Source organism: Penicillium psychrosexuale (assembly GCF_028828465.1).
Source record: "Penicillium psychrosexuale strain IBT 29551 chromosome Unknown utg000005l, whole genome shotgun sequence".
Lineage (NCBI taxonomy): Eukaryota > Fungi > Ascomycota > Eurotiomycetes > Eurotiales > Aspergillaceae > Penicillium > Penicillium psychrosexuale.
Genome location: NW_026643190.1, coordinates 1,935,132 through 1,960,995, shown reverse-complemented (window position 1 = coordinate 1,960,995; position 25,864 = coordinate 1,935,132). Strand labels below are relative to the sequence as shown.

The following is a 25,864-nucleotide window of genomic DNA, read 5'->3' as shown; positions in this document are numbered from 1 at the left end:
CTAATTGGTATAGCCTGCCTAGGAACCGGTTATACATGTATATTGTCCAACAAGGTATGAAAAAGTAGACGGTGAATACAGAATGACCCGCACGGGAAGGGAAGGTCGAGTGGGGAGTGTCTCCCGGAAGATGAAACACTGACGTTTGAGATAAATTGGGGACCTCGGTTTTCGAGCCCTATACTAATGTTAAATCCTTGGAAGTACTTGGCACTCCTTACCTATATGCATACTTCTACTGTACAATAGTATAGATAAAGTGTGATTCTAAATTGGAAAAAGTACGTCGTACTATGAAGTAGTAATTGCATGTGAGATCCTGGTAACCTGCAGCGGCCATAAGCAAGATCAAGCTCCTAGAAACTTCTCCACGTTTTGCCAGCGTGACAGAGGGATCAAGTCTCCGGAGGCCCTTGCTCATAGTCTGGCGATCTTACTCTTTGTAGTGTGTAAATGCTGTAATTGCCCTCGAGCATTGGTCTCGAGATAATTGCCCCGCCCTCGTGCGCTACTTAGGCCCCTCAATATTTTCATGTCCGAATGTTCATATTTTGCGAATGGTGTCCTAGAAATTAAGATTAAAATCAGAATCTTCCCTTCCGAGGTTCTTCGGCGTCAACTTCTCCCTCATGGCGTCTCCCTCCACACTCGTTCACTCCCTAGGTCATAATACCCTGGGAAAGACAGATATCGCTGTCCAGTCGGTCCTTTTGGGTATTGTTTTTGTTTTTGTCGGTCTGCGGCTATGGTCGCGACGATTGCAGTGGATGTCGCTCCAATTGAATGATTTGTTGATTATAGTTGCGACGGTAAGGCTATCTATTTCATTGCTTATTCTCAATGATTGGCGCCATGGCTCCCCGCAATATCTCGACAAAGCTGACCATAAACATATAGTTCTTTATGGTCGGTCGCTATGTGGTGGAAATCATGATGGTCGTGCTGTGTGGAATGGGACTGCATTCCACAGAGGTAACCCAGGTCCGAGGGTCTGAGGTTTTCGTCCAATTTAATGAAGTAAGTCACAATGAGTGGCGTCTATTTGGCTCTTGTCGATGTATGTTTTTTAAGCTAACCCTACCATCAGCTTACATATGCGGGTGATCTTCTCTGGGTCACGGTGATCGCATTGGTTCAGCTGTCCATTCTCAACTATTATGTGCACAACTTCAGTCAGCGAGCTCTGACCGTGTTAGCATATATTATCATAGCCCTATGTTCAGCTCTCTGGGTTGCGAGCTTCTTTGCAACAGCGTTTTTCTGCACCCCGCCGAAGAGAATATGGCTTGCCGACACTCCGGGTCATTGCGGTGATCGAGAAATGTTGCATAGCAGTGTCAATGCGAGCGAGGCGGCTCTCAGCTTCTTGGTTGTCATTCTTCCTTTTCCCTGGATGTGGCGCATACCCTTATCGAAGACCAAGAGGACTGCACTAATGTGTATCCAACTGCTAGGGCTGGGGTGAGTAATCCGTGATTGTATCTGGACGCAACGAATATATATATTACAGACCTCATGACTAACCAATACCCTAGAATCATCACTATTATTGCCATCCGCATGAAAAGCGAGTTTGACCTCGACCCAGAAGACGCAACGTACAGCTCAGCCAGGAAGTCAATACTTTCATGCATCGTGCCTCCTCTGGGAATAATTGTTGCCTGTCTCCCAACTCTGGATCCAGCCATCCAAAAGATGTTCAGAGTATCAGTGCCTACATCTACAGCCCATAATTCCATATATGATCCAAGCTTTGCAAGGTATTGGAAGGCGACGGTCCTTTCGGGTAGGGGGTTGGAGGAACCAGAGATGCCTCTGGTCGGTCTTACTCAACCCTTCATGGCAAAGATGAGCTATCTTGCTCCTGGTAATATACAGGTCACTTCACATTGGGAGATTCATTCGTCGCGAGGTTCGGCAAGACTTGATAGATCACCCGTGCGATAGGTCCGATGGGTTTGATATCGGGATATTTGGGGCTTATATAGATTGAAACGCATAGATCTAGACTTCGGGGCTGGTACCCGAAATGAATTAAGTTCCTTTTGCTATATATTCCCTCGAAGTACAGTAGATTCATATTTAATAAAAGTTGGAACGGAAGTCATACTCGACGAGATGTATGAGCCTGAAGGATGAAGATCTCTATGCATATGGATCGGTTCACGTGCCTCCTTTTTCCCCCTTGAATTATTAATTACGGTATACAGCAAGCCTAGGAGAGAAAATCTACTCAATAAAAGACAAAGGCGTAAACTAGTCTACGTACTCTCAAATTGGTAAACAGGGCTATGCTTTATATGTCCCGGCCGCTGATACTTATCATAACAACTCATCGTGGTTGGCCAATTGGCCTAGTGGTAAGGCATCCGTTTCCGGTGCGGGAGATCGTAGGTTCGAATCCTGCATTGGTCGTTAACTTTTTGCTATTCTTCTATAGGAATACATTTTTGCGTCTTTTTAGTTACTGCAGTCACGGGTGAATGCAGGGTTGTTAGGGCTTCATGTTACTGCGCGAGTTTCCCTTTCCCTTCTAGTGCTTACCCCCTGCCGCTTTTTTCTCACTGAGTATAACTGAGCATGGCCCCGGTGTATTACGTAATCATCCGTTTCGCGCAGTGAGCATCAGCTGAGCAGCTAATAATCCACCCAGTGCGCTCTCTGTTTTTTCTAAAATGTCTACAGGCAGGTCAGGGCGGAGAGGACGAGGATTTGTCAGCTTAAGTACTTATGATTTGGGGTCTCAAAATATATCAGAGCAACAAACCCATCATCCTTTGAGCCTACGAGATTAAGATCACTGATATATATGACTGACGATGGATAATGCAATCTCGACGGACTCACCTCGTCAGCCGAAGAAAGTGACACTTGCATGCGAAAAATGCCGTGTCCTTAAGGTCAAATGTATTCGACCCGAGGAAGGACAGCCTTGTACTAAGTGGGTATCTCATCCCTGACCGTATACTTGCACTCTGGTTAATTTGAGTAGATGCGCCAGATCAAACGCTCAATGCGTATTCTCAGAGCTGAAACAGCGAGCTCGAGCTTCACAACGAACGAAACCGTAAGTGGACGTGGAGGGTACTCCCCTCAAGATGTCACTTTTGCTGACAGGCGATGAAGGAGACTAGCCGAGCTGGAGTCAAAGCTCACCGATATCATTGGTCTTCTATCACAATCTAGCGCACCCCTTCCTGGAGTCCAAACACCCGTTGATCTAGATTATGGGCTGGCTGAGATTCCTGAATATTCCAGCGACAACCCACACCCAACAGCTGAATGGATGAGCCAAGGGTACCTGGCTGGTCCTGAATTGAACGAAGCCCTAGGGGCGAGCGAAGAGCAGAATACCACCGAAGTTGTCCCAGAAAAGTCTTGGGACGCCACTACGATGGACGCCGCGTGGATTACCGAATTAGGACTCGGTCCTGTCGTCCTCGAGCATCTTCTAGACAAGTTCCGCGGTATGGCGTCCTATTTTCCATTTGTGCAGCTTTCATACGCCTGGACTGCTGCATCGATGGCTGAAGACCGCCCCTTCTTATTGCTTGCAGCTGTTGCTGCTGCTTCCTCACAGTACTGTCACCTTCAAGACGCCCTGATCAGACAATTTAAGCAGACTCTCAGTCAGCGGGTAATCATAGCTGGCGAGAAAGATCTAGATCTGCTCCAGGGATTACTTGTTCACCTTGCCTGGTAAGATCTCAGTTTCCATACTGCCTTCTCAGCATCGGAGGCACCGGCAAGCTGACCAATGTCAGGTACCATTTCCACTTTGTTCCAGGAAGTGCACAATACTACCAGTACTTACAAATCGGCATCGGTATGGTCATTGACCTTCGCCTTGATCAAGAAGCTGCCAACTTGCTTGAGCAACGAACCAAGCTGGGTGATGCTTATATCCGAGAAGCATGCCGTGCTTATCTAGGCTGCTATTACATGTCTAGCATGTAAGATGCCATTTCGCACCTGACAAGCGCTATTTGGCTTGAGCTGACTTGGATAGAATAGCAATGTCTTCGGGAAAGCCCAATAATCTCCAGTTTCACGAGGCCATGCTTCGGTGCGCTGTGATGCTGCAGCAACAGCCAGAATTCGACACAGACCTTTTGATATACCCAGTAACAAAAGTGCTACAGTTCGCCGAGGAAGTCTGCGAGACTTACCGGTCCGAAGGTATTCATGGGACTCGGCTGTACATCCATGCTGAACGATTCACGACACGGTTAGAGGAATGGTGGTCGTCTCTATCGACGGATCTTCGCAACACGGGTAGGGCCCTCTGAAGCTCTGGGCTTCCGATTTAGCTGATTGAGAATCCCTAGTGTTGCTGATCAACTGCTATCATACTGTCAAGATCCGGATTCAAGAAATGGGCTTGGTATATTGCTACGGACAGAGAAGGCCACCGTCTCCAAAGGCACAAGAGGATTCCACCATGTTATCTACACCTCCAATGGTCATCAGCAACTTGGTCAAATGCGTCAGCTCCACCAAGGAGTATCTCGATTTGTTCTTCACCATTCCCGCTGCGGAGCATAATAGCTTGCCAATTTCCGCGTGGTATCAAGTCATTTTGACGATATTTGTGCTTTACAGGTTGTCTGTGGGACTGCCAGAAGTACCTGAATGGAACGGGGAGATTGCACAGGAAACTGTGAATCTGGAGGAATACCTTGATACACTGCTATCTAATCTACAGGCTATTAAACCATCGCCAGATAGACAAATACCCACCAAGAGCCTCTTTTCAATGCTGCATGAGATTATAGGAAGTGTGAAGAATTCCTATGCATTGACAAAAGAGAATCTCGCACATGTCCATGATAGTCACCATGCGCATCACGACCTTGGGGCTTCAAAAAACACAGCCGCATCTGCTCAAGGGCTGCACCGCTGCCCTGCGTTGCGGTATTCGAGTCGCCGCGTCGCTCAAGCTCCGGATCAGCCTACACTACAAAACGCCATTGCTACGGAAGTCCAGAAGATAGGAGATGAGAAGCTGTGGGGTGATATTCTATTGATGGATGCATTTCATAGCATGACAGGTTCATCAGCTACAGCGTTTTGACAAGTTATCCATGCTCCAGACCTCAACCCTGCAAGCCCAAAATAACATCAGATCTCGTCCGGAAAGACATGGGTGGAAATCTGATTTCCGGCCGAATCGTATCGGTGGGGCAGCACATTGAAAAGTCCATCAACATCCCGCGGTTCATAATCAAGCGACAAGCCCGCGAGAGTAAGAATTTCCAGCCCAAAATTCTCTTTGATCCAGTGGGCAACCATATCCATGCCCGCCACTGCTCCACTCCCAGTCCAGATATTACCATCAACAATCCACTTCTTCTCCTTTGTCCACTTGACATTCGGGTACTTCTTCTTCAGCCAATTGTACTCGACGTTATTGACCGTGGCCCTCTTGCCATCCAGAACGCCGGTGGCTGCGACAACCCCAGCACCAGTGCAGGTCGTGAACAGTAGCTTTCCAGCGGCGACATGGCGGCGAATAAGGTCCTGCAGCTTCGGAGCAAGATTGCTGTTCGTAGGATTGTCTCCGCCGATGATGAGGATATCCAACTCCGGGACGTCATCCACAGTGACCGTAGGCACGATTGTCACAGAGCTTGTAAGCAGGTGCACCGGCTCCAGGGTCTCTGCGATATGGTGGAAGACAAATTCGGGAGCCTTTGCTATAAGTTTCGGATCGATGGGGTTGAAGAAACTGATAGCCTGGAGGAGCGCCTTACTCGCGGAATTGAGTACATCGAATGGTCCGATAACGTCGATCGCCTGGTAATCGAAGAGCAGAGCGCCAACGTGGATGGGAGCCATTTTGGTAGGTATATCAAAGATAAATGTCAAATGAAGTTGATTTGCTTGTTGATTTGCTTGTTGATAGTCAATAAATTGTGTTGGCTGTCTTTGCTACTTAAATACTTTAGGACTGCCATTTTCTGGAATACCATAATCGCGGAGCGGGATTGCTCGAAGGCTCCGTCCTCCGTGGTCGAGGGTCTTGGCACGGACAACGAGGTAAACTCATGGACCGTGTCCGTGATTTGTGGATTTGAAATCTATATTGGAAGATTATAGAGCTTTAGAGTGCAAAATTTAATATCGAGATGCTTAGAGTAAATGTTATGAAGGTATATATTCCAAGAGTTATCAATCTTGTCTCGTTACGACTTGGTTTCCCTGTGTCGATTCTAGGCAGTTTTGATCCCAGAGATGATCTGTTCATACTAGCAGATCTAGACCTTCAAGAAACGGTTCATAACGATTTGTTAGTATGTACAACATACAATGTAGGTCCATTTAGACGTACTCATTTCTCAAGCTAGCCTCTTGGCAGTAGAGCCAAGGATGAAAGAATTAGAAGTTGAAATACAGAGTAGAGTCATCGACAATGGTCAGTCAATATTAGATAGAAACTGGACTGAGTTGGATAGAGAAGAAGGTCCGATAGATATCAATGTTCGTTAAGTATATATGCGTACGTATTGATAGGTTCTAAGTACTGTGTAATCGGTAGCGAAATCAGCTTCCATACCAAACATAGTCTATTACCGGGCCCCGCTGCCAGGACGATAGCACAATGAATTATTCACGTACTCAATAAGCCGATAGCTACAAAAGTACTACGTGGTATTTGTTAGCAAAATTACGGTGTGGATTTACTGAAAATACCACGAAGGTCCTGTAGGCGATGATCGTTTGGACGGAGGGGTAACGGTAATGGAGCAATCTTACACCCCTTTTTCAATCAGTCCCTTCAAGTTTCCTACCATCTCCTCAGTGTCAATCTAAAAGACAGCCTAACACAAAAATGCATATCCCTCTAGAGATATGTGACCAAGTAAGCACTCTGCTCCTATGGCCTTAGGTTCGGTGCTAATTATCTACACAGATTGCATTTTATGTCTGGCTCGACGACGGCCGTGCTACATATTTGTGGGACGCTGCAAGGCATTACTCGGTACCTTACTGGAGGAGTCGAAAAGACTTAGGGAATCTGCGCCTTGTCAACAAAGCTTTCTGTCACAGTGCCGCATCCTGGTTGTTCCGGCACATTGATGCGAGATACAGCGCCTCTAGAGGACATCCACATCTTGAACGACTTATGAAACTATCAAAAAGCCCCTACGCTGTGTATGTTCGTCATATTGATTTCGGGTTTCAAGAGACGGGCTCGGATTCTACCGCGAATACCGCCGCATTGTATATCGAAGACCTCTTTGGATGCCTGTCATCTTGTTTGATTAAATTCTTCAACCTCGCGGCCCTTGAGTTTCACGAACCACCCCGGGGTCTTTCACAAGAGCAGAGAAGGGCCTATATGGATGCGGTTTCTTCGACTTTACGTTACGTGCCGCTTTCAAATTTGAGAGAACTGGAGTTGAAATTCCCCCTAACCTATGATTTCGGACGTTTCTTCCCGACCCAGACCAGTTCGGTGCAGATCCCTATCGAGGATGTCACGCAAAGTCTTCGACATCTTGGATTATATTCCTGTGAATATACAAATTCGCGGGACCAAAGGTACTGGCTGAAACCAGTTTCGCCTGAAAATGCTGCACTTCCGAACAACATGTATGCCACCCGAATGTTACGGATGATTGAAATTGCGCCAAATCTCCAATCGCTCGCAATACATACTCTCGACGTTCTGGATATTGACTTTCTCGCCTTTCCATCCTCTCTCTGCCTACGGTGTCTTGATCTGGGGGGAGTTTCTATTTCATGCAATAATCTTCTCTCACTTATCAACCAATCTATCCACAGTATACGCTATATCAATTTCTCGCTTGTTAAATTGAATTCTGGAACATGGAGACAGGTCTTGGTACGAATGTGCCAGTTACCATATCTTCTTGATATCATATCAATGCCAGTGGGTACTCGTTGACTGGAACCAGCTCTGATCTAGCTCTTGGGCTGCTTCCAGAACCAGATTGTCCTCAGGATATCGAAACCATAGAATCCTTCGATGTGCCTGCCTTAGGCAACTTACAAAGACATGTCAATTTGAACAGGATCGCTTTTGGGCTGCAGCCATTCCCAGAAACTGATTATCGACATATCAATGGCGCCTCTTTGGAGGATATGCTAGATTTATATCATATCTGATTTAAGACTAAACTTCACTATCGGATGTTTTGTCCTCGTGTCATTTTGATTACATTCAAGATTCCGATTGGTAAAGTTAGAACGCGTTTTATTGGAACTACTCCATTGAGGGGCGACTTTTTTTCTCTCAGTAATCGTACATTATCCAGTTTTTTCTCCTTTAATCCCGATGCCAGCAACAATCAACGACATAGTTATATATTGTAAGCCGGGATATACATCGGTTTCCTAGTAGGTTGTATGTTTCTTGATCGTACTTCAGCAAGTCTAACTATTTGCAGTTCCTATAAGCATTCATTAAGTTGAGGGCAGCAACCGGTGAGCCTCCGAGAGCCAATCATTCCAAATAAAATACTACGTTAGTGACCTAGCGAAGTGAGAGTAAAACAGTATTAGGATAAAAGATATTGCACCTTAAGCAGTCTCAGTACCTAAAAATACCCCTTGTGTGGAATAGCTTTCAACTAGTGGCTTTGCCACCTATAGAGCAGACTGAGATAATGAAAACGCATGGTCGCGCAGGAGTTGTGGAGAAGCAGCGCGCCGCAGCGTAGTTCGAAAACCCCTGTACTTACCAATAGTTTCTGGCCGCAGCATGCATGAATTTGACTACGTGTATGCCTTGGGCGCCAGACTAAAGGTTGGGCAGACAAATAAATCTCTCTACATCTGTTCTTCACGCTGCGTCTACGTATGGTTATCATTCCGACCAGCTTCAATGTTATAAACATGGTTAAAAAATATTCTATTCGGCTTTACTGTCCTGGGTGTGAGAGGGGAAATTTTCCGAGTTTGGTTAGTGCTAGAAATCATTTCCAAAAGAAGCGTCACTCTCTCCAGTGTCCTATTTGCGAAAAAACCTTTCAGGATGAGACGGCGATTATACAACATTACCAAAGCTATTATACCAAGGCAGCCTCACCGGGTAGAGCAAACGATGTTCAGATATCACCACTAAGTGTACTATCAAGCGCAGCGGTGACACCCGTTGTGCGGTCGATATCTATCCCCACAGATGTCCCCTATGAGCCCTCGAGACCCTCTGAGCAGGGACCGGAAATTCCGGGTGGTCATTTGTTACATGGTTTACTGGCTTCTATGCCAGCGCTAAACATCAACGAGGGCCCTATACTAGGTAAGGAGCCTCGTATCTACCCACTGAGTAATCCGAGGCTTATATTCATTTCAACAGAAGCTCTACCATGTGTTGCATCTAGCACTGCGGCTTATCCAACAAATATGAACCTTCTGGAGCAGGATCTCATCTTGCGATATCTACGTTCGAGGTGCCATTCATGGAATCGTCTTGAGACGGAAGGATATATCATAGGTCCCACAACCATCAGAAACAAGAAATGCCCACGCAAAGGATCAATTCCAGCCTATCAATTTCGAGAGACACCTCACACGGAGCTACAAGCTGCGGGCACTGTTTGTGCCATCGCCCTTGACTGTGAGATGGTCGGAGTCAGAAACGGTCGCCAAACACTCGCTTTTCTCAGTGCGATCGACTTTTTGAGCGGCGAAGTGCTTATCAGTCGCTATGTGAATCCGTCTGAGGAGGTGCTTGACTGGAGATATAAGTTCACTGGCGTGACGCAGACCATCATGAGTAGCGCCGTTGCCTGTGGTGCAGCATTTAGAAACTGGCGAGAGGCACGCGATAAATTGTGGGAGTTTATGGACGATTCGACCGTGTTGGTTGGTCATTCTCTCCAGTACGATCTTGAAGTACTAGGCATGGCTCATGCTAAAGTTGTTGATTCTGCGATATTGACTGCTGAGACTGTCTACCCTTCCATTCCATCAACGAAGCCATTGACCCGCAACTGGGCGTTGAAAACACTTGCGAAGGACTTTTTGGGCTTGAACATACAGACTAGCGATTGCGGGCATAGTGCTTTAGAAGATGCATATGCAGCACGAGATGTCGTCATCTGGTGTATCAGGAACCCGGAGGACCTTAAAGTATGGGCGGAAAAAGCTCGACTCCAGGAAGAGAACAAGCTCGCACAGAGCCGACAAAGATATGGTAAAAGCAAGTCCAAGGGCAAGTTTCCTGCCACCCATTCTACTCCAATTTGGGAACGTAATACAGCATTCGACGATGACCCCGAAGATATTCGATAGTGGGATCCCGCGGAGGAGTTTGAATGGCCCGAAGGATATGACCCTTGGTCTGATTGATCCTGGAATTGCGCTCATGGACTTCCTGGAATATGCACCATTTTTAGTCCTGCCTTCCCTCCTCTACCTCTTTACTTTGTGTTGTTGATTGATTTTGGAACCATTTTCCGAGTGCCAGGCATCATCCGGTACATATGTCACTATAGCGACCTATGTGTCGCGAACAATTTATAGCTGTAATTATCAAGATTGGCCAATCATATCTACGTACCATGAGTGAGCGCTACTATTATTTATTTCTCTTATATAGTTAGGTAAAGTGAATTAAGACGAGCGAAACCTCGAGGATCAATTGACGCCTTCACCGCCAAGTTCGCCGAGTCCGGACCTGAGACGCGCAGCTGGGAACTCCCGAATAGTTACAGGCCGAGATTACAATGATTGGCGTTCATTCAGGGTACGTGCAAGTCGTACCTCGTTTTCATGACCTACCATACTCTTCAGCCAAACTCGACGAACTTCCCGATGATCCGGTCCTTGGGATTCTTCAATTTACTTTCCACCCCGAGGTCGACGTCTTCGATGCATCACAGCGCGCATCAATACTCTGGCAGAAGTCTTTACGCTTTGTTTCGACTATCCCTGGTTTTCAAAGACTCTATTGGTCATCAGTGAACGATGTCTCGCCGTGTCAGCAGATTATCGTATTGATCCAGTGGGAAAGCGTGTTTGGCTGGAAACTATTTCAGTATTCTCTTGGCTTCAGCATGATGTTGGGATATATCTCCCATGCCTCCAATCGTTGCGTTCAAATTGATTTGCCCCTCGAAATTCCTGACTCATGTCACCTCGAACTGGTCTCCTTCCAGTTTCCAGCAGCTCTATCTGCTTCTCAGCTAGACGAGAAAGCTGGTTTCGAAGCCAAATGGGGAAGCGCATTTTCTAGACCCGTCAATGGAAATTTTTCTAGCTCTGAATTAGCATACGCCTGTGGGCAATGGCTCCAAAGAGACAAAGACTCGGAGGACCAGTTTTTCATTGGACTGCTCTTTTGGAACTCAACTCCACAATTTGACGGTCATCTGCAGCTTCGAGAGGGAGGCAGTCAAGATCTCACAAAACATATAGCGGAGCTTATCAAAGATGCGATGTATATGGTCTCGGCTTGCACGGGCCAGCTCAATCACGTATCAGATGATCCTCTTCCAGACTCCCCGCAGTGTCAAATCAAGCATCAAGCTTTTCAAGCAGATGTAAAGCCAATATACAGCGCCAAACAAGATCAAAATGAGTCTGGTAAAGATAAGTATCATGTGGAAAGTATGTCTCAGGCGCGAAGAAACCCCCGGGAACGCATAGCCGCTGGGCCCGCTGGTGCGTGGTACATGATGGCACATATAACTCGGCATAATCTACCCCTTGAAATCAACAGTTCTGAGGCGGATTGCATTCAAATGATTTCTTTCCGTGCTCAGCGTGGAAACACAAAGGTACAAAGCCAACTTGAAGCACTTCGTGCGAAATTATGGAAACTAGGAGATTGCCCCCCACTAGCTTGGGGTAAAGAAAAAGAAAGTGGAGGGGACAGCGACAAATTCTTACTATTCCTTGGTATGCTTGCCTTCTCTGACATGGCAAAATGAATCCATATTTAGGTAGCGGGGCTGACTCTGCTTCTTTGAAGAACTCACAAATACCAAATTACCCAAGCAAGAACGCGAAGCTCGACTGCAAGAATATCTTCGGGATTTCTCGGATGGATGTGGAAATTCCATCCAGGAGCTATCATACAGAGGAACAGCAGGCCCACGGAGGCTGGACAGTATTTCCAATGCGGACATAACCAATTTCCATGTCTCAGAGAATATAAATGACCGACGCTCCTTTGGATATGCCATAAGAAATTACACGCAGTATGTGCACACTTTCAATGACACGTATTGACTCTGTTTTACCCACCCTCTTTATAATGCTATTTTACTAACAATCGATATCTTAGGACTTTGATCCAGCAAGTCTTTGCACGCGGCCAAACTTCTCCCTGGTCCGCTTTCGTCACCAATTGCGGTGCATGGGCTCCGGATCAACACTCCGCGGACGAGATCAAGGAACCCGCAACGAAGGAGTTTGTCTTAGTGTTTCACTGCGAGATGGAAGGGGCAAGAGAAGAGTGGTACAGTGATTTCGCTGAAAGATCCCGAACTCAGTATGATCTCCTAGGTCATATCACTGACTGGCTACGGACATTATCGACAAGTATTGAGAACCACTATGTCGTCTTCGAAAAGCCAGATCCCTGGATGATCACCGATATGGCGGAAAAGAAGGAGCGTGAGAAGCCAATCGCTCCACGGTCGATTTTTGATGTCCCCTGGGCTACTTGAAAAAACACCCTCACCCGATTTTAACCCCTTCTTAGACGTCAAGAGGCGGGTCATGTTCTCTCCTTATTAGAGACGCTTTTTGAGGTGAGAAAAACAGTAGGTCTAGTAGAGTGAATCAGTCAGCCGAATGTTTAAATGTATAGTGGTATTTTCAATCCTATACAACTGCTCTGTTAATAGTCGCACTTTTATGTCCCTAAAGAAATCAAGACGATTCTAGTCCGGTTTGTGCAGTATCGTTGGCTGAGTATTTAGTCCATTCTCCGAAAGTGTCCTAGAATCTAAGACCTACATCTCCGTTACTCCGGATTGCTAACCGAAGATGATCTTAGACTTCATGACTGAGCCTACTAGGTTCCGATTGATCTAATGCTCATGACAGTCTCCCTGAAGTAGTGTCAGCGAAATTGATCGGTTCGACCATCGCAAGTGAAAGAAATGCCAATCTAGAGGACAGTCGGTAATACGACGAGTGAAATGAAGGCTAAACTCACTGTATTATTCAAAAACAGTCTTTCTAAATGTTTATGCCTGTCTCCAAGTAAGCTCTGTCTTTAATATCGAATCGTATCTGCATGAGACCTCTTCCAGACCAAGATTCTGGTGATACGATGTGTACTTCCTTGGGGAATGCTGACAGAACAATATAAAAATGTATGAATCTGCCATATGAGGATGAACAAAAGCCCCCAAAGATAATAATAAAAGTCCCATCTACAGTGGCGTTGCATGAGTATTTGCACCCCAGTACTTCCATTGTTGACCGCCCTGGCTATACCGCCTTTCGATTACTACTGGTATAGACCCCACTCGCATAGCAGGATTAGATGTGAGTGGATGCAAAATTCTTCCGGCAGAAAATAGAAGTACCCGGGTGCAAATACTCATGAAATATGACTGTAACTGATGGGATGGGGAGTAAAAAACAAAAAGATAACGACCAATGCAGGATTCGAACCTACGATCTCCCGCACCGGAAACGGATGCCTTACCACTAGGCCAATTGGCCGCCTTGTGTAGAAGGTGATGAAATATATGCATCACAAAGAAGGGCACAAAATACATCTTTATAACCAACATACAGTGCGTATGTAGATTGCGGTCTGTAAATACTAACCAAAGGTTGAGGTCACATTTAAATATATACGGGCGCTCCGAGCGATCATTACCAGTGGCAGTAAACAAATCGATGAGATCCCAAGCAGGAGGCAGGATGTCTCCCAGGAACAAACAACAACCCCTTAAGCAGGGCGTATTGCTCACCACCAATCAACCACCCGGGAAGAAGCTCGCGGGATTAAATGTTCAGGGCAGAAGCACCAGCAGTGCAGGTTTTGGACCCTACATCGTCTCCCACGATCAGCCAGGGTCACCCCTTGCATAGCAGGGAGGTGAACCCATGATCGACGGGGAGATTTGTCGAGATCAAGCATTGGTGCATTCCTGTTGAAGGAGAAAAGAATCCAGCCACACTGTCAGAGCGGCGAAAGAAGCTACAGGATTCGCCGCGAGGGGTGTTGATATTGGAGCAGGCCGCGACAACACCCCTTCATATCTCAGTTCTGACAGAATGCCACGAAGACGATCCGTGCTAGAAAGATTATAGAAAGTCTGAAATCCCCCGAGGTGACTCGCATTCCCTCAGACGTTCATTAATATCCCTTCTTGTTTTTTATTTCCTCCATCCAGCTCCGTCGCTCGCCGACACTTCCTTTCTTTCACCTTGATACTTGCGATACAGGTCTACAGCCGACACAATGGTTAAGACTACTTACGCCCTTACACTCTTTGCGGCCGTCAGCTTGGCGGCCCCCGTTGCGCAGCTTACTGGGCGTGCCGAGGCGCAGGGTTCGGTTGAGCAGAAGAATATCATTGGGGATATTCCTCTTCTTGGACCTATGCTCGCAGGGGTATGTGCTTTTAGTCGATAGAAAGTGAAAGAAAAGGGACTGACAGCAATCGAACAGAAGCAGGATGCCAAGCGCGATGAGCACCATAACCTGATCGACGAGCTTCCGGTTATTGGTAAGCTTCTTGGCAACGTTAGTTTATCCTTCTCTCTCGAATAGAGATAAAGAATAGGGGTATTAACAGAGACGTCCTATAGGACAAGCAGAACCAGCGCCGAGATATCGGGAAAGATGGTATTAGTGGCTTGCCAATCATCGGAGGGCTGTTCGGAAAGGTATGTATTTTCGGTCAGCAGTCAGTTTAAGGGGCGGGATATTGACGGAACCCTAGCACACGCACACTGGCGGCGAGAATGGCATGAACAAGCGCCGAAGCGTCGATCAGAACTATGGCCAGAATGCCGGTCAAAATGAGGGCGAGAACGCGGGCCAGAACGCAGGTCAAAACTCAGGTCAGAACGCGGGTCAGAATGCTGGCCAAAACCACGATCAAAACAAAGGCCAGAACGGAGGTCAAAATGCCGGCCAGAATGGAGGAAAAGGCTTGGAGGACGAACTGGAAAGCAGCCTCCGGGGTATTCCCATCGTCGGAGATCTCCTTACGAATGTACGACACGGGTTATCAGGCATTGAAGCAGTCCCTAGAACCAGGAAAAGAAAGCTGACCTAACATAGGACCAGGATAAACAGAAGAGCGGAACGCCTGCCAAGCAGCTCGATACCCGTCAGGCGGGCCATTCCAAGGGGATCTTCGGTGTCCTGCAGTCTTTGACTAGCAGTGGTGTAAGTTCTATCCCAGGCCACACTTGGAGGAACACAAGCGCTAATAATCCAAATAGCCCGTTACCCAGAACCACAAGCGCGCCGAAGAGTTGGAGCAACTGGATTCCGCTGCGCCGAATGCGAACGAGGCTAAGCAGGGTGCCAAGAAGACAGCCGCAGAACAGGCAGCAAAGCCGAGCGAGAGCTCCGGCGGCCTCCTCGGCGGATTAATGGGCAAGGATGGCCTCGGTGCTCTCAAGGGCAACGCTCATCACGGCCTTGGCCTTTTGCCCGTATGTGCCACCTATAGCAGAGAAGCAGCTCACCAAGCTAACATTCGTCTAGATGCGTCGTGACCAAGCTCCCATCGAGGGCTCTACCCTTGCTGGTGTTCTCCTCGAGGGCGGTGCTTTGGGAAAAGTCACCAATTTCCTTTCCGGAGGTGCTATGCCCAAGCCTGGTTCCAGCTCCCCTTCTAAGATCGGTGATGGTTCTGTTGCGGGTCCTCCTGACCCTGCGTCTGGTGCTGGTCCTCACTCTGGCCCTGGTCTTGCTGGTGAGCAGAAGCAGGCCTCTGGTGCTGCTTTCTGAGTAAGCTATATGCGGGACAATTGCGTGTGTTTTATTTCTTCTCGATCAGATTGTGATGAGGATTTTATGAAAGTAGTTTGACTAGTCGACCGACATTCGGGATGTGCGATCGGTTATGCTATTCAGTTGTTCAGTTTGAGTTGTCATTTATTCTTCCAAACAATGTCAAATGCTTTCCTTGATTCAATCATAAAGCGAAGCTTCAGTGTAAAAACACAGGCAATTTTGAAGTCTGGGCATAGAAACCCGCAGGAAAACCGAAACCCTGCCACATAATGAGACAGACAGACGAAGCTGCAAGAAGCGCAAGCAAAAACCAAGCTGCAAGAAGCGCAAGCAAAAACCAAAGACAAAATCGTTAATCGTAGCCAAATCAAAACCGGGGTTTCCGGTCCGGACCACCCAGTTAAAGAGCGCCCTTGGGGGGTATCAGGTCGTTACACGCGATGAAATCAAAAACAGCCATACCACTCGAGATGGAAAAAGATGCTCGGAAAGGCGAATCGCAGCCTAATCAGAGTCATACATGTCCACATCGTCTACTACCACCGTCGTGCCCAACGCCTCCTTCCCTTCGCGGATCATCGCCTGCAACTGCTTATTCAATCGCTGGAGACTGGCATCTTCTTGTCGTTCCTTGCGGCGCATCTTAGCAGCCTGTCGCTGTATATCGGCAGACACGGGGGCATCTTTTAACCGAGGGGATGGCAGGCCCCCCTGTCCCTTAGTAGGCGAGTGGGGTCCGACGGAATACGCAGTCCGTTTAGTGAGCCGGGGCATAACAGCGGATTTCCGACGAGGACTCGATGCCCGAAAAGCGCGTCGTGTGCTGAGTGACGGGCTAGCAAGCTCGCTGCCCGCGAATGCATCCGAGCTCCCGGAGACCACAACCCAGCTCGGATCAACCTCGTCGTCTGGATATTGACCGGGCACGGGCGTCGAGCAAAACGTGCTCGGGCTGTACGTATCTTTCTCGGCGGATGGGCTGGTTGAGGGCAGCCAGCTGGATTCGAGAGTTGTTGCTGGGCTGGATGACATGTCGTAGCCCTGTCCTCCTCCTGCGTAGAACCCTCGGAATGCGCCCGTCCAGCATAGATCGAGGACTTTGCTCACAGCTTTGATCACGGTCTGGCCCCAGCCTGTGGGTGTGGTGCTGGGGCTGTCGGGGCCTGCGGATATGATGCCAGAGTCACGGCGGCTGCGCTTGCGACTGCCGTTGTAGTCTGCTAGGTTTGCTGACTCGTCGCTGGAATCGAATGAGGGTGGGAGGAAGGATTCGCGGTATCGGTTTGGACGGTAATCTAGCTCGGCCGAAGCGTGCAAGTCGTTACCTCCGCTAACGCTTACTGAGCGGTAGTTGGGTTGGATCATCGGAGACCCAGTAAAATTGGACTCAAGATGTGACGAATGTTTCTCTGTGTTACGACGTGGTCGCTTGCGACTGACCGAGAGAGAATAAAGCGACGTGGAAGCCGTTGAGGCTGGCACTTTGAATAGCTGAGAGGGTGCATTTGAGAGGTCGAGTCTAGGAGAGTTGAAGACAGCGTGCATGTCTGGCATTTTGAAGGAAAGAAGGGATAAAGACAAAATAGGTCCAAGATCAAAAGATCAAAAGATCGAAATCGGAGAAAAAAGAAGAATTTCTGAAGAAGAAAAAAAAAGCGAGAGGTTGGATGTTGGCCGTGGCGGCAATTAGTGTTTTCCTTACAAGTCACTTCTTTGTCTCGCAGTATTTAAACCCCCTACATGACCTCATATATCAAATCCATTTGGAAATTACAATCGCTGGCTGGTCCATTGTATTCCAGCTGCCTCCAATCCCTCATCGCCATCAACTAACACACACCATCCCTCGCTGCCCCGTCCTCCATCGCCCGCAATCACCGCCTCAAAGTGACTCTGGGCGTAGTCCAGCACTTCCTCATCAAAGGTGCCAGGTTGCAACCAGACTGCAGGGATCCCCACCGAGTGCGCTTCCTTCAGCAACTGGAGCGTCACAATCGGGGGAGTCACAACTGAGAGAGAAGTCTGCGCCGGCGATGGCAAACCGGCCGGCGACGGGACTGTATCATAGGCACGCGAGGGGAGGGTGATTTGCGCTGCTCGCGGATTCAGCGGTGTCACCGGTAGAGAGTGTTCATGATACCAGGCGAGGACTGTAATTATTTAGTTCTCTATCCAAATGCGAACAGAGCGTGTTGCCCTACTCTTGTATCCGAACTTGTGAGTGTCATTGCTGGCCCCCGCCACCGCAAAGCGGGGGGAAGAGAAGAATCGCTTGACTGCTGACATTGTGCTTTGAATGATAATCCGATAGAATAAATTGATTTATGTTCTTGAAGAGTCAAATAGTTTTGTTAAGTTGTAAACGGTAGCTAAGTAGGAAAGTTGCAGGTTGCAAGTTGCAGGAAATAAGTCAAGCGCTTGCAACCTCGGCCGATGACGACTATCCCTTCATCTCCCATCTCCGACATTCGGCGAGCTTCCTTATTTCTCATCTTCACATTCATTCGTACAATTTATGCCACCATTTCTCCCCCGCAAGCGCGTATCCTCCGAGGACCCGCCCCCGGCCAAGCGCCAGGCCCGGCCCGATAATTCTCAAGCTCCTCCCCAAGCTCCCCAAGCTCCCCAAGCTCCGTTCCACCTCTCCGATTCCGACTCCGACTCCAACTCTTTGAGCGATGCACCTGAAGGTCTCCTCAAAGAAAATGCCTCTGCGTCCGAAGAATCCGAAGATGAAGAAGAGGATATTGACTGGGAGGATGCGATAGACACAAAGACCAGCGTCACTAGGCCCGTCGCGGCCCCGGAGCTACAGGACCTAGAGTTGACTCTGGACCAAAATGAGACACATGTGTCTGATCTTCTGGAGGGTAAGAAAGGGCCTAGTAAAATTGAGCGCCAAATCCGGATCCAGACGCACTGTATGCATGTCCAATGCTTGCTTTTCCACAACGCCATCCGCAATTCCTGGAGCAACGATTCCAAAGTGCATGAGATCCTGCGCAAAAAGCTACCGGAAGGGATTCAGAAGGAAGTCAAGAAATGGCGTATAGCGTCGGGCCTAGAACTTCCAGAGCCGAAACCCGAACCGAAGAGTAAAAAGAAAGACAAAAAGGCCAAGAAGAATAAAGACTGGAGTGATGAGTCCGAGCGACTAGAGCCAGGCCATCCGGATATGAGCCGTGGTGATCCAATCATCATATTGATGAAGGTGCTGGTCGCATACTGGAGGAAACAGTTTCATATCACGGCGCCAGGATTGCGAAAGTATGGATATCGGCCGGTATCTGCTCTTGAAACTGCAATCACCGACTTCCGCGAGGAGGAGCATGACCCGGAGCACCATGGTGAGCGTATCGCCAACCTGGATGAGTTTCGCGCGACCGCCGAGCGTATGCAGGGCTCGCGGGACGTCGGCGCACAGCTCTTCACGGCTCTCGTCCGTGCTCTAGGCATTGAGGCCAGACTGGTGGCTAGTTTACAACCGCTGGGCTTTGGCTGGACCAAAGGAGAGACCTACACACCTCCCACACCTTCCAAGGCAGATAAGGACCCCGAGGATGAAGAGGAGTCGGAAGGATCCGAGCCTGAGACTGACGCTGAAAATAAAGTGCCAGCGAAGAAGCGTAAACAATTCGATGCGGATCTGCCATTTCCTATCTACTGGACCGAAGTTGCCTCACCCGTCACGAATGAGATCATATCTGTCGACCCGCTTGTACTTTCCAACCCCGTGGCGCCATTTGCAGATACAGACCTACAGGCAAACTTCGAGCCACGCGGTGCAAAAGCAGACCGGGCCAAACAAGTCATATGCTATGTTGTCGCCCACTCGTCCGATGGTACTGCTAAAGAGGTTACAACAAGATACCTTCGACGGCGGACCTGGCCTGGTAAAACAAAGGGCTTCCGAATGCCCTTGGAAAAAGTACCCGTAGGTCCACGCGGGCATTACATCGCCTTTGACTGGTTCGGGATGGTAATGCGCGGGTACCAGCGAGCCCGCAAGAGCAAAACAGCAGTCGACAAACTCGAAGAAACCCGAGATTTACAACCCAACCAACCTGAAAAGAAGAAAACCGCCCAAACTTCCGATACTCTCCAAAGCCTCCGAACCTCCACCGAGTTCGTGCTAGAGCGCTTCCTCCGCCGCGAAGAAGCCCTCCGCCCCGGCGCCGAGCCCGTGCGAACCTTCATAGCCGGAAAAGGCGCGCGGGCCAAAGAAGAACCCGTCTTCCGACGAGCAGACGTGCTAAAATGCCTGTCCGCTGAAAGCTGGCACAAAGAAGGCCGCAAGCCGAGACCGGGCGCGGTAGCGCTCAAGCGCGTGCCCATCCGCGCCGTGACCCTCATACGCAAACGCGAAGTCGACGAACTGCACCGCCAGACCGGCGAGAAACCCCTGCAAGGCTTGTACGCACGCGACCAGACAGAGTACATCATCCCGCCGCCTATTCAGGACGGCCGCATCCCCAAGAACGAATATGGTAATATCGACTGCTTCGTGCCGAGTATGGTGCCCGAGGGCGCGGCCCATGTCCCCTTACCTGGTACCGTGCGGGTATGCAAGAAGCTTGGCATTGACTATGCGGAGGCCGTGACGGGGTTCGAGTTTGGGTCGAAGATGGCTGTACCGGTTATTCAGGGTGTTGTTGTTGCGGCTGAGAACGAGGGTCTACTTAGGGATGCTTGGAAGGTTGAAGCTGAGGAGAAGAGGAAGAGGGAGGAGCTGAAGGCCGAGAAGAAGATTTTGCAGACGTGGAGGAAGTTTCTGTTTGGGTTACGGATTATGGAGCGGGTGAGAGATGAGTATGGAGGTGGGGATCCGGATGCTGATCGGGAGCGCGATTCGCATAATCCCTTCGCTGTGGAGAAGAAAAAGCGGGACGACGAATCTGATGATGATGGTGATGAAGAAATGCCTGGCCGGGAGTCGTCATATAACGCGATTGATCATGGCGGTGGCTTTCTTCTTCCTGGTCATGAAGATGATGCAGACGATGGGTTGATCGTCGAGCACCATGATCAGCAGCAGAGTCCTGCAGGTCCGTCTCACACCGATGATAACCCCGATGACAATGAGCCATTCGAATCCGGACCTCCCGTTGCGGAGTCCCCGCCGGTGTCTGTCTCCTCGGGTTCAGATAACGAGGTGGATAATGGCGAGGACGAAGCAGAACCTGAATACATACCTCGCTCGACCCGACGAACGCAAGGTCGTTAATGGAATCAATGTATGTACGTACCATCCATATGGCTGGGTTTGGGTTGTGTATCTTACTCCGTAGAACATATGAACTGGTCGGAATGCCATCGCGATGTAAAATATTCCCCATGCAAATAGATTTTGTCACATAATTCAGGATGCTCCCGCAAAAGCAAGTCTATTTTAGGTTATAGATTTTAGACATATAAGACTCTTTTTGAATGTTCATTACGGGCATGCCACCGGTTCTATAGGCGGTGACACTGTCACTGGCATTATTTCCATCATCATCTGGACAGAACCATCACCCCTGTCATCAATGCTAACAATGGTAGCTGATTCTGGGCCACAGTCCTTTCGGGATCTCGTGCGAAACCATAATCGCTTTCTTGTAGGTCCTCTACAGTGGACCTCGTATCATCTTGATCTGGTGGGGTGTCGATTCGAAGATGTCGCAACTCCCCCTGTCTCTGTCACGCTTGTCTCTACAGATTATTCTCACTACGAGAAGGGTCCACGCCACCGTATTTACTGGGATGAAATTAGCGATCCTGAAGTCTTGGCTATTGGTCCGCAACCTGAGCTGAAGCGTGAGCGTCTGATCAACATCTTGGTAGGCAAGGATTGCCCATTTGCACATACTAGGTGAGAGCTACAGGCTGGTAGTATGACCAATATACCCGGGGTAACTGACAAATTCACCGAGCAGCAAAGGACCTCCTTTCTTTTTTGATCGTCGGTCTATTCACCGGCCAGAGTATATCATGTTTCATAACAGTCAAGAATCGATCGAGGATCCCTCACGCTCATTATTGGGCTATGTGCACTACACATTTGTCAATGGATCTCGCAATCGGCAATATCGTCCAGCTCCAGGGGGACGTAGCAACGAGATCGGTTGGAGAATCCATCTAAAGCGAAAAGCTCGGACAACTCCAAAGGAATGGACCGACGATCCATATTTTGTGTGTCATTTGTTGGCTCTTGCGCAGCTAAAAGACCGCAACCGCACCGTCAATCCATCAAAACCAATCACTTACACTGTATGTTCTGTATGCTTACATTTTATTGGTCTATCGCGTCCCAGCTAATTTGCTCCAGTCACGTCTTCTCGCGACTCACATACATGAAAAACATTTTATCATACTTTATGAGGCCCAGATCACTACCGAGGTCCTGAATGCGCTCAGTCATTGGAGGGATGCAACAACCCCCATCCAATGGCCTACAATTAAGCGCAAAAGAATCCCATATCAGCCCTATGATACGTTTGCTAGCCGGCTTATAGCGGAGATAGGGGAATCTAGGCCTTCCGACAGTCTGTCAAATACATCAGATGGTGTGGATGGTATTGATGAGCACGGTGGTAAACGGCCATGCGAACCAGAAGATAGTGGGTCATCCAAGATGATGAGGACTTGAAAAAGAGGGCGGGTCTATAAGGAGACCTGGGGGTAGGAAATTCATCGGCATGATGGATTTTCTTCGGATGGGCAATTTTAGGGGCGTTTCAGGGGCGTTGTATCAATATTTTTCATGTTCTGAGCATGAGTGATGACTATGTAGTATTCTTTCAAACAGTTGACCTGTGTTTATTCTTGATACATGACTCTCTTGTTTGCAAAGTTTGCATACCTTGTCAATATATCCTTGAGTCCGACTTGGCTCACGTTCAGCACATTGCTTATAACACAGTTCACTCTAAACAATCAAGTAGTTATTGCGAAGAGCTTGTTTATGGCATTGATTTCCGGGTAACTAACCAGTTAAGGCACAAAATATGGCCACAAACTTGGTATGAAAATCGAGGCAAAACGATCAGAAAACACATTTAATACCGTGATAGCCAAGATAAAATAAAGCTAGTTAAGGACATGGCCCATTCACCAAAGCCGAAAGACAAGCGTCCACCATCTCATTTAAGCAGCCGTAGTCGAGGAACTGCCCGGGGAAGCACCGCCGTCGGGAGGGGCCCCACTACCACCACCGGCACCAGCATTCTCATTCTCAACACCACCGTCCTCAGTATAATAAGCCGCAGGGGTAACAGTGGTATCCTGTGTAGGGTCCAAACCAACAGTGATCCAAGCGAAGATTCCCTCGGAGACATCGTCGCCCAGATAGATGTATTCCATGAACGGGTCGATGACGTCGAGCTCTTCGCCGAGAATGCTGTCGTCGGCGTTGGTGGTCAGTTCCTGTGTGTTGGTGGAGTAAGGGGCGACTTCGTCGACGGCGGCGATGAGATCCTGGTCGAAGAAGATCTGTCCGACGTGCGACGAGTGCGAGGTGTAGAGGCCGGAGATGGTGCCGTTGGCGAGGACTCTGGTTTCGTTGGCTGGGTGGGCGAGGACTATGAGTTTGTTTGTTAGTATTGGAATCGGGTTTGACTAAGGGGAATTGTGTATACCGTGGATGTGAGTTGCCCGGCCAGTGTAATGACCTGGGAAGTTTGTTTGGAACTGAACGACACCGTCCCTGTTACTCTTCTGGATACCTCGGTTGAAGGTCGTGTTGAGGTTGGTGGAATCGTTAGAGTTTCCGTTTCCACTGGCGACGACTCCAGAATAGACACCCTGTGATGATGTTGTAAGTAAACGGTTCGTATTGTATGTGATATCGGGGATGCAGTATACTTACAGTGGAGTTGCAGTGCCACAAGTCCGTGTAGAGCTGTGGAATGGGTTCGCAGGTGTTGGTGTTGATCAGCTGGATATCCAGATAGAGAGGGATACCTTCCTGGGACTCGGCGATGTTCTTACGAACGAGTTCACCGGTGACATCTAAACCGAAACCGTGTGAGTAAGATTCAATCACAAGAAAGAAGGGAAGCTAACAGTAAGGTCCCTGTGTGACCTCCGGTCCGAGAATGCATGTCGCCTCGGCGCCAAACAACACTTCGGGATCGGTCGAATAATCCACACTCGTGAGATTGGAGTGATGCGAGGTATCCAGGGCATCATCGGAGCGCGCCTTGAGGAAGTGGCTGGCTATGGGTTGTTAGAACGTGGTAGTATGTGGAAGATTTCAAAACACAAAACATACTAGGCTGAAGACCAAGGCGGCGACGAATGTTCTTCACGGACGTATGACGACGGGCCACGTTTCGGCTTTGGTGGCCTCGACGCTGAAGATGAGAGGTACACTGCGCAAGGCTGCGCGAGTGAACAGAGGCACCTTTCAAGAATGCAGCTCGCTCGGCGGCTTCGGCTTTGACATCATGTCCCGGGTGAGCAGAGACAATGCCAGTCAGAGCAGTCAGGCCGACGGCAACAATGGATGCGAGATGAACCATGCTTGCGTTATCGAGGCAGTCAAGGTGAATGAGAACGAGGAAGTTGAGGATACCACAGCTGGGTGTCTCGGGGTGCTTTATACCCCTTCCTGTTGCCTCCCTGGCTAATACCAAGGCGGAGCATGTCTAGATTCAGGATATACCCGCTTCAGGTAAAACGACATTTTGATGAAGCTGACGAGGAATATGGGGTAGTACTGGGTCTGCATTGACAAATGAAACGCTGCAAGTTTCTCAGCGAGAAAGAGATCCAGGTAAGTGCGGCCCCTTCAGCGGAGCTCCGATTGAATCCCGATATCACAGGGCGAAGGGTTGCAATTGCGTGCCGTTGATAGGACATGCGTGGATTCTGAAAGAGGCAGAGGTTTAGTTCGACACCAACTCTAACCCGCTCTGACGAATCCACCGTCGATCATACTGGCATTATTGCCCTGCCAAGGAGAGAACCAGCCAGTGACGATTTCGCTATTTACCATGCGGGGAATTAAGGACGCGGCCCAATGCGTCGCAGGTGCAGATGTATACGTATTCGGTCTTGGCGGTCCCGTCCCGGGGTCCCCTGCAAGATCAGTCAGCGGAGAAAGGAGCGCCGATAGCTTTGGCTACATATTCGTGCATAAGATCAACAATGAACTTGTCGGACTCCGAGATTGCTGCCGGAAAGTGTCAGATTTTGATGCATGCAAGACAAGACACATGTGCCAAGCTTTGCTTTGTGAAGAATGCATTTCCCGTTGTACTTGAGCTGTTCGGACCGACCTTGGATTTTGCCAAGGCGATGACATAATTCCGGAAAGGCTTGGCAATTGCTTGCTCTCCGAAGATCTACCGATGGCCAAGTGTGGTTGGTGGATAAATGTGGGTTTCAACCTTATGTTGAGAATACGGAGTAGCTCAACTAGGGTATTATCAATAATTCCCATGTCAAAATGGTTAGTATCAAGTATAAGTAGGTAGGTGCCTAGGTGCAGTAGAAGGAGAGAATGGAAGGAGTATGAGAAATTAAGCATTCATTGGTTAAGTATCAAAGTCAGTGTGGTAGGGGTAAGGACACCCAGTGGCCTAGTTGGTAACTCTATCGAGCAGCACCTGCTCTAGACCACCCTCTAGGTCAACTGCCTGGTTTAGAACACTGTCGAGAATTACGCACTCACGGCTCTGGGTTCAAACCGTTCGTCCACTTTTTCTTAATCCTTTTTTTTCTCGTTCCTTATATTAGTATGACAAAGGATTAAAAAACTAGCAAGCAGCCGTTGGTTAAGTATCAAGTCAGTATAATAGAAATAGCGAAACCCAGTGGCCTAGTCGATCAGGAGCCATACCTGCTCTAAACAACCCTCTAGGTCAACTACCTGAGTTTGAATCTCCTGGACCGCGAGTCGCTGTCGAGAATTTCGCACTCTTGTTCTTTTTTTTTCAGTATCAGTTTCCGACAAACCTTACAGCCTTG

At 48.6% G+C, this 25,864-nt stretch overlaps 11 protein-coding genes across 11 annotated transcripts; 7 read left to right on the top strand and 4 right to left on the bottom strand.

Moving 5' to 3' along the window:
* Positions 1-629: 629 nt before the first annotated feature.
* On the top strand, positions 630-1,947 carry N7518_009664 (uncharacterized protein; the record flags this gene model as incomplete). Its single annotated transcript, XM_057190590.1, has 4 exons — positions 630-809; positions 898-1,017; positions 1,088-1,461; positions 1,536-1,947. The coding sequence occupies 4 exons, from the start codon at positions 630-632 to the stop codon at positions 1,945-1,947; spliced, it is 1,086 nt and encodes a 361-aa protein (XP_057038246.1).
* Positions 1,948-3,013: 1,066 nt separating this feature from the next.
* Positions 3,014-5,074, top strand: N7518_009663 (fungal specific transcription factor domain-containing protein; the record flags this gene model as incomplete). Its single annotated transcript, XM_057190589.1, has 5 exons — positions 3,014-3,084; positions 3,127-3,699; positions 3,765-3,953; positions 4,010-4,275; positions 4,329-5,074. The coding sequence occupies 5 exons, from the start codon at positions 3,014-3,016 to the stop codon at positions 5,072-5,074; spliced, it is 1,845 nt and encodes a 614-aa protein (XP_057038245.1).
* A 47-nt stretch (positions 5,075-5,121) lies between these two features.
* Positions 5,122-5,838, bottom strand: N7518_009662 (DJ-1/PfpI family protein; the record flags this gene model as incomplete). Its single annotated transcript, XM_057190588.1, has 1 exon — positions 5,122-5,838. The coding sequence occupies one exon, from the start codon at positions 5,836-5,838 to the stop codon at positions 5,122-5,124; it is 717 nt and encodes a 238-aa protein (XP_057038244.1).
* Positions 5,839-9,372: 3,534 nt separating this feature from the next.
* N7518_009661 (3'-5' exonuclease) lies at positions 9,373-10,263 on the top strand (the record flags this gene model as incomplete). Its single annotated transcript, XM_057190587.1, has 1 exon — positions 9,373-10,263. One exon carries the CDS (start codon positions 9,373-9,375, stop codon positions 10,261-10,263), a length of 891 nt encoding a protein of 296 aa, XP_057038243.1.
* A 434-nt stretch (positions 10,264-10,697) lies between these two features.
* On the top strand, positions 10,698-12,644 carry N7518_009660 (uncharacterized protein; the record flags this gene model as incomplete). Its single annotated transcript, XM_057190586.1, has 3 exons — positions 10,698-11,871; positions 11,945-12,173; positions 12,260-12,644. 3 exons carry the CDS (start codon positions 10,698-10,700, stop codon positions 12,642-12,644), a joined length of 1,788 nt encoding a protein of 595 aa, XP_057038242.1.
* Positions 12,645-14,401: 1,757 nt separating this feature from the next.
* On the top strand, positions 14,402-15,907 carry N7518_009659 (uncharacterized protein; the record flags this gene model as incomplete). The annotated part of the gene is made up of 7 exons (XM_057190585.1): positions 14,402-14,554; positions 14,612-14,686; positions 14,752-14,829; positions 14,886-15,161; positions 15,230-15,337; positions 15,394-15,609; positions 15,662-15,907. The coding sequence occupies 7 exons, from the start codon at positions 14,402-14,404 to the stop codon at positions 15,905-15,907; spliced, it is 1,152 nt and encodes a 383-aa protein (XP_057038241.1).
* A 510-nt stretch (positions 15,908-16,417) lies between these two features.
* N7518_009658 (uncharacterized protein) lies at positions 16,418-17,467 on the bottom strand (the record flags this gene model as incomplete). Its single annotated transcript, XM_057190584.1, has 1 exon — positions 16,418-17,467. One exon carries the CDS (start codon positions 17,465-17,467, stop codon positions 16,418-16,420), a length of 1,050 nt encoding a protein of 349 aa, XP_057038240.1.
* Positions 17,468-17,683: 216 nt separating this feature from the next.
* Positions 17,684-18,199, bottom strand: N7518_009657 (CoA-binding protein; the record flags this gene model as incomplete). Its single annotated transcript, XM_057190583.1, has 2 exons — positions 17,684-18,063; positions 18,115-18,199. 2 exons carry the CDS (start codon positions 18,197-18,199, stop codon positions 17,684-17,686), a joined length of 465 nt encoding a protein of 154 aa, XP_057038239.1.
* Positions 18,200-18,428: 229 nt separating this feature from the next.
* Positions 18,429-21,137, top strand: N7518_009656 (Rad4 family protein; the record flags this gene model as incomplete). The annotated part of the gene is made up of 1 exon (XM_057190582.1): positions 18,429-21,137. The coding sequence occupies one exon, from the start codon at positions 18,429-18,431 to the stop codon at positions 21,135-21,137; it is 2,709 nt and encodes a 902-aa protein (XP_057038238.1).
* Positions 21,138-21,447: 310 nt separating this feature from the next.
* On the top strand, positions 21,448-22,541 carry N7518_009655 (uncharacterized protein; the record flags this gene model as incomplete). The annotated part of the gene is made up of 3 exons (XM_057190581.1): positions 21,448-21,764; positions 21,829-22,162; positions 22,221-22,541. 3 exons carry the CDS (start codon positions 21,448-21,450, stop codon positions 22,539-22,541), a joined length of 972 nt encoding a protein of 323 aa, XP_057038237.1.
* A 497-nt stretch (positions 22,542-23,038) lies between these two features.
* Positions 23,039-24,414, bottom strand: N7518_009654 (intradiol ring-cleavage dioxygenase; the record flags this gene model as incomplete). The annotated part of the gene is made up of 5 exons (XM_057190580.1): positions 23,039-23,472; positions 23,530-23,695; positions 23,760-23,902; positions 23,957-24,109; positions 24,165-24,414. 5 exons carry the CDS (start codon positions 24,412-24,414, stop codon positions 23,039-23,041), a joined length of 1,146 nt encoding a protein of 381 aa, XP_057038236.1.
* Positions 24,415-25,864: the final 1,450 nt, after the last annotated feature.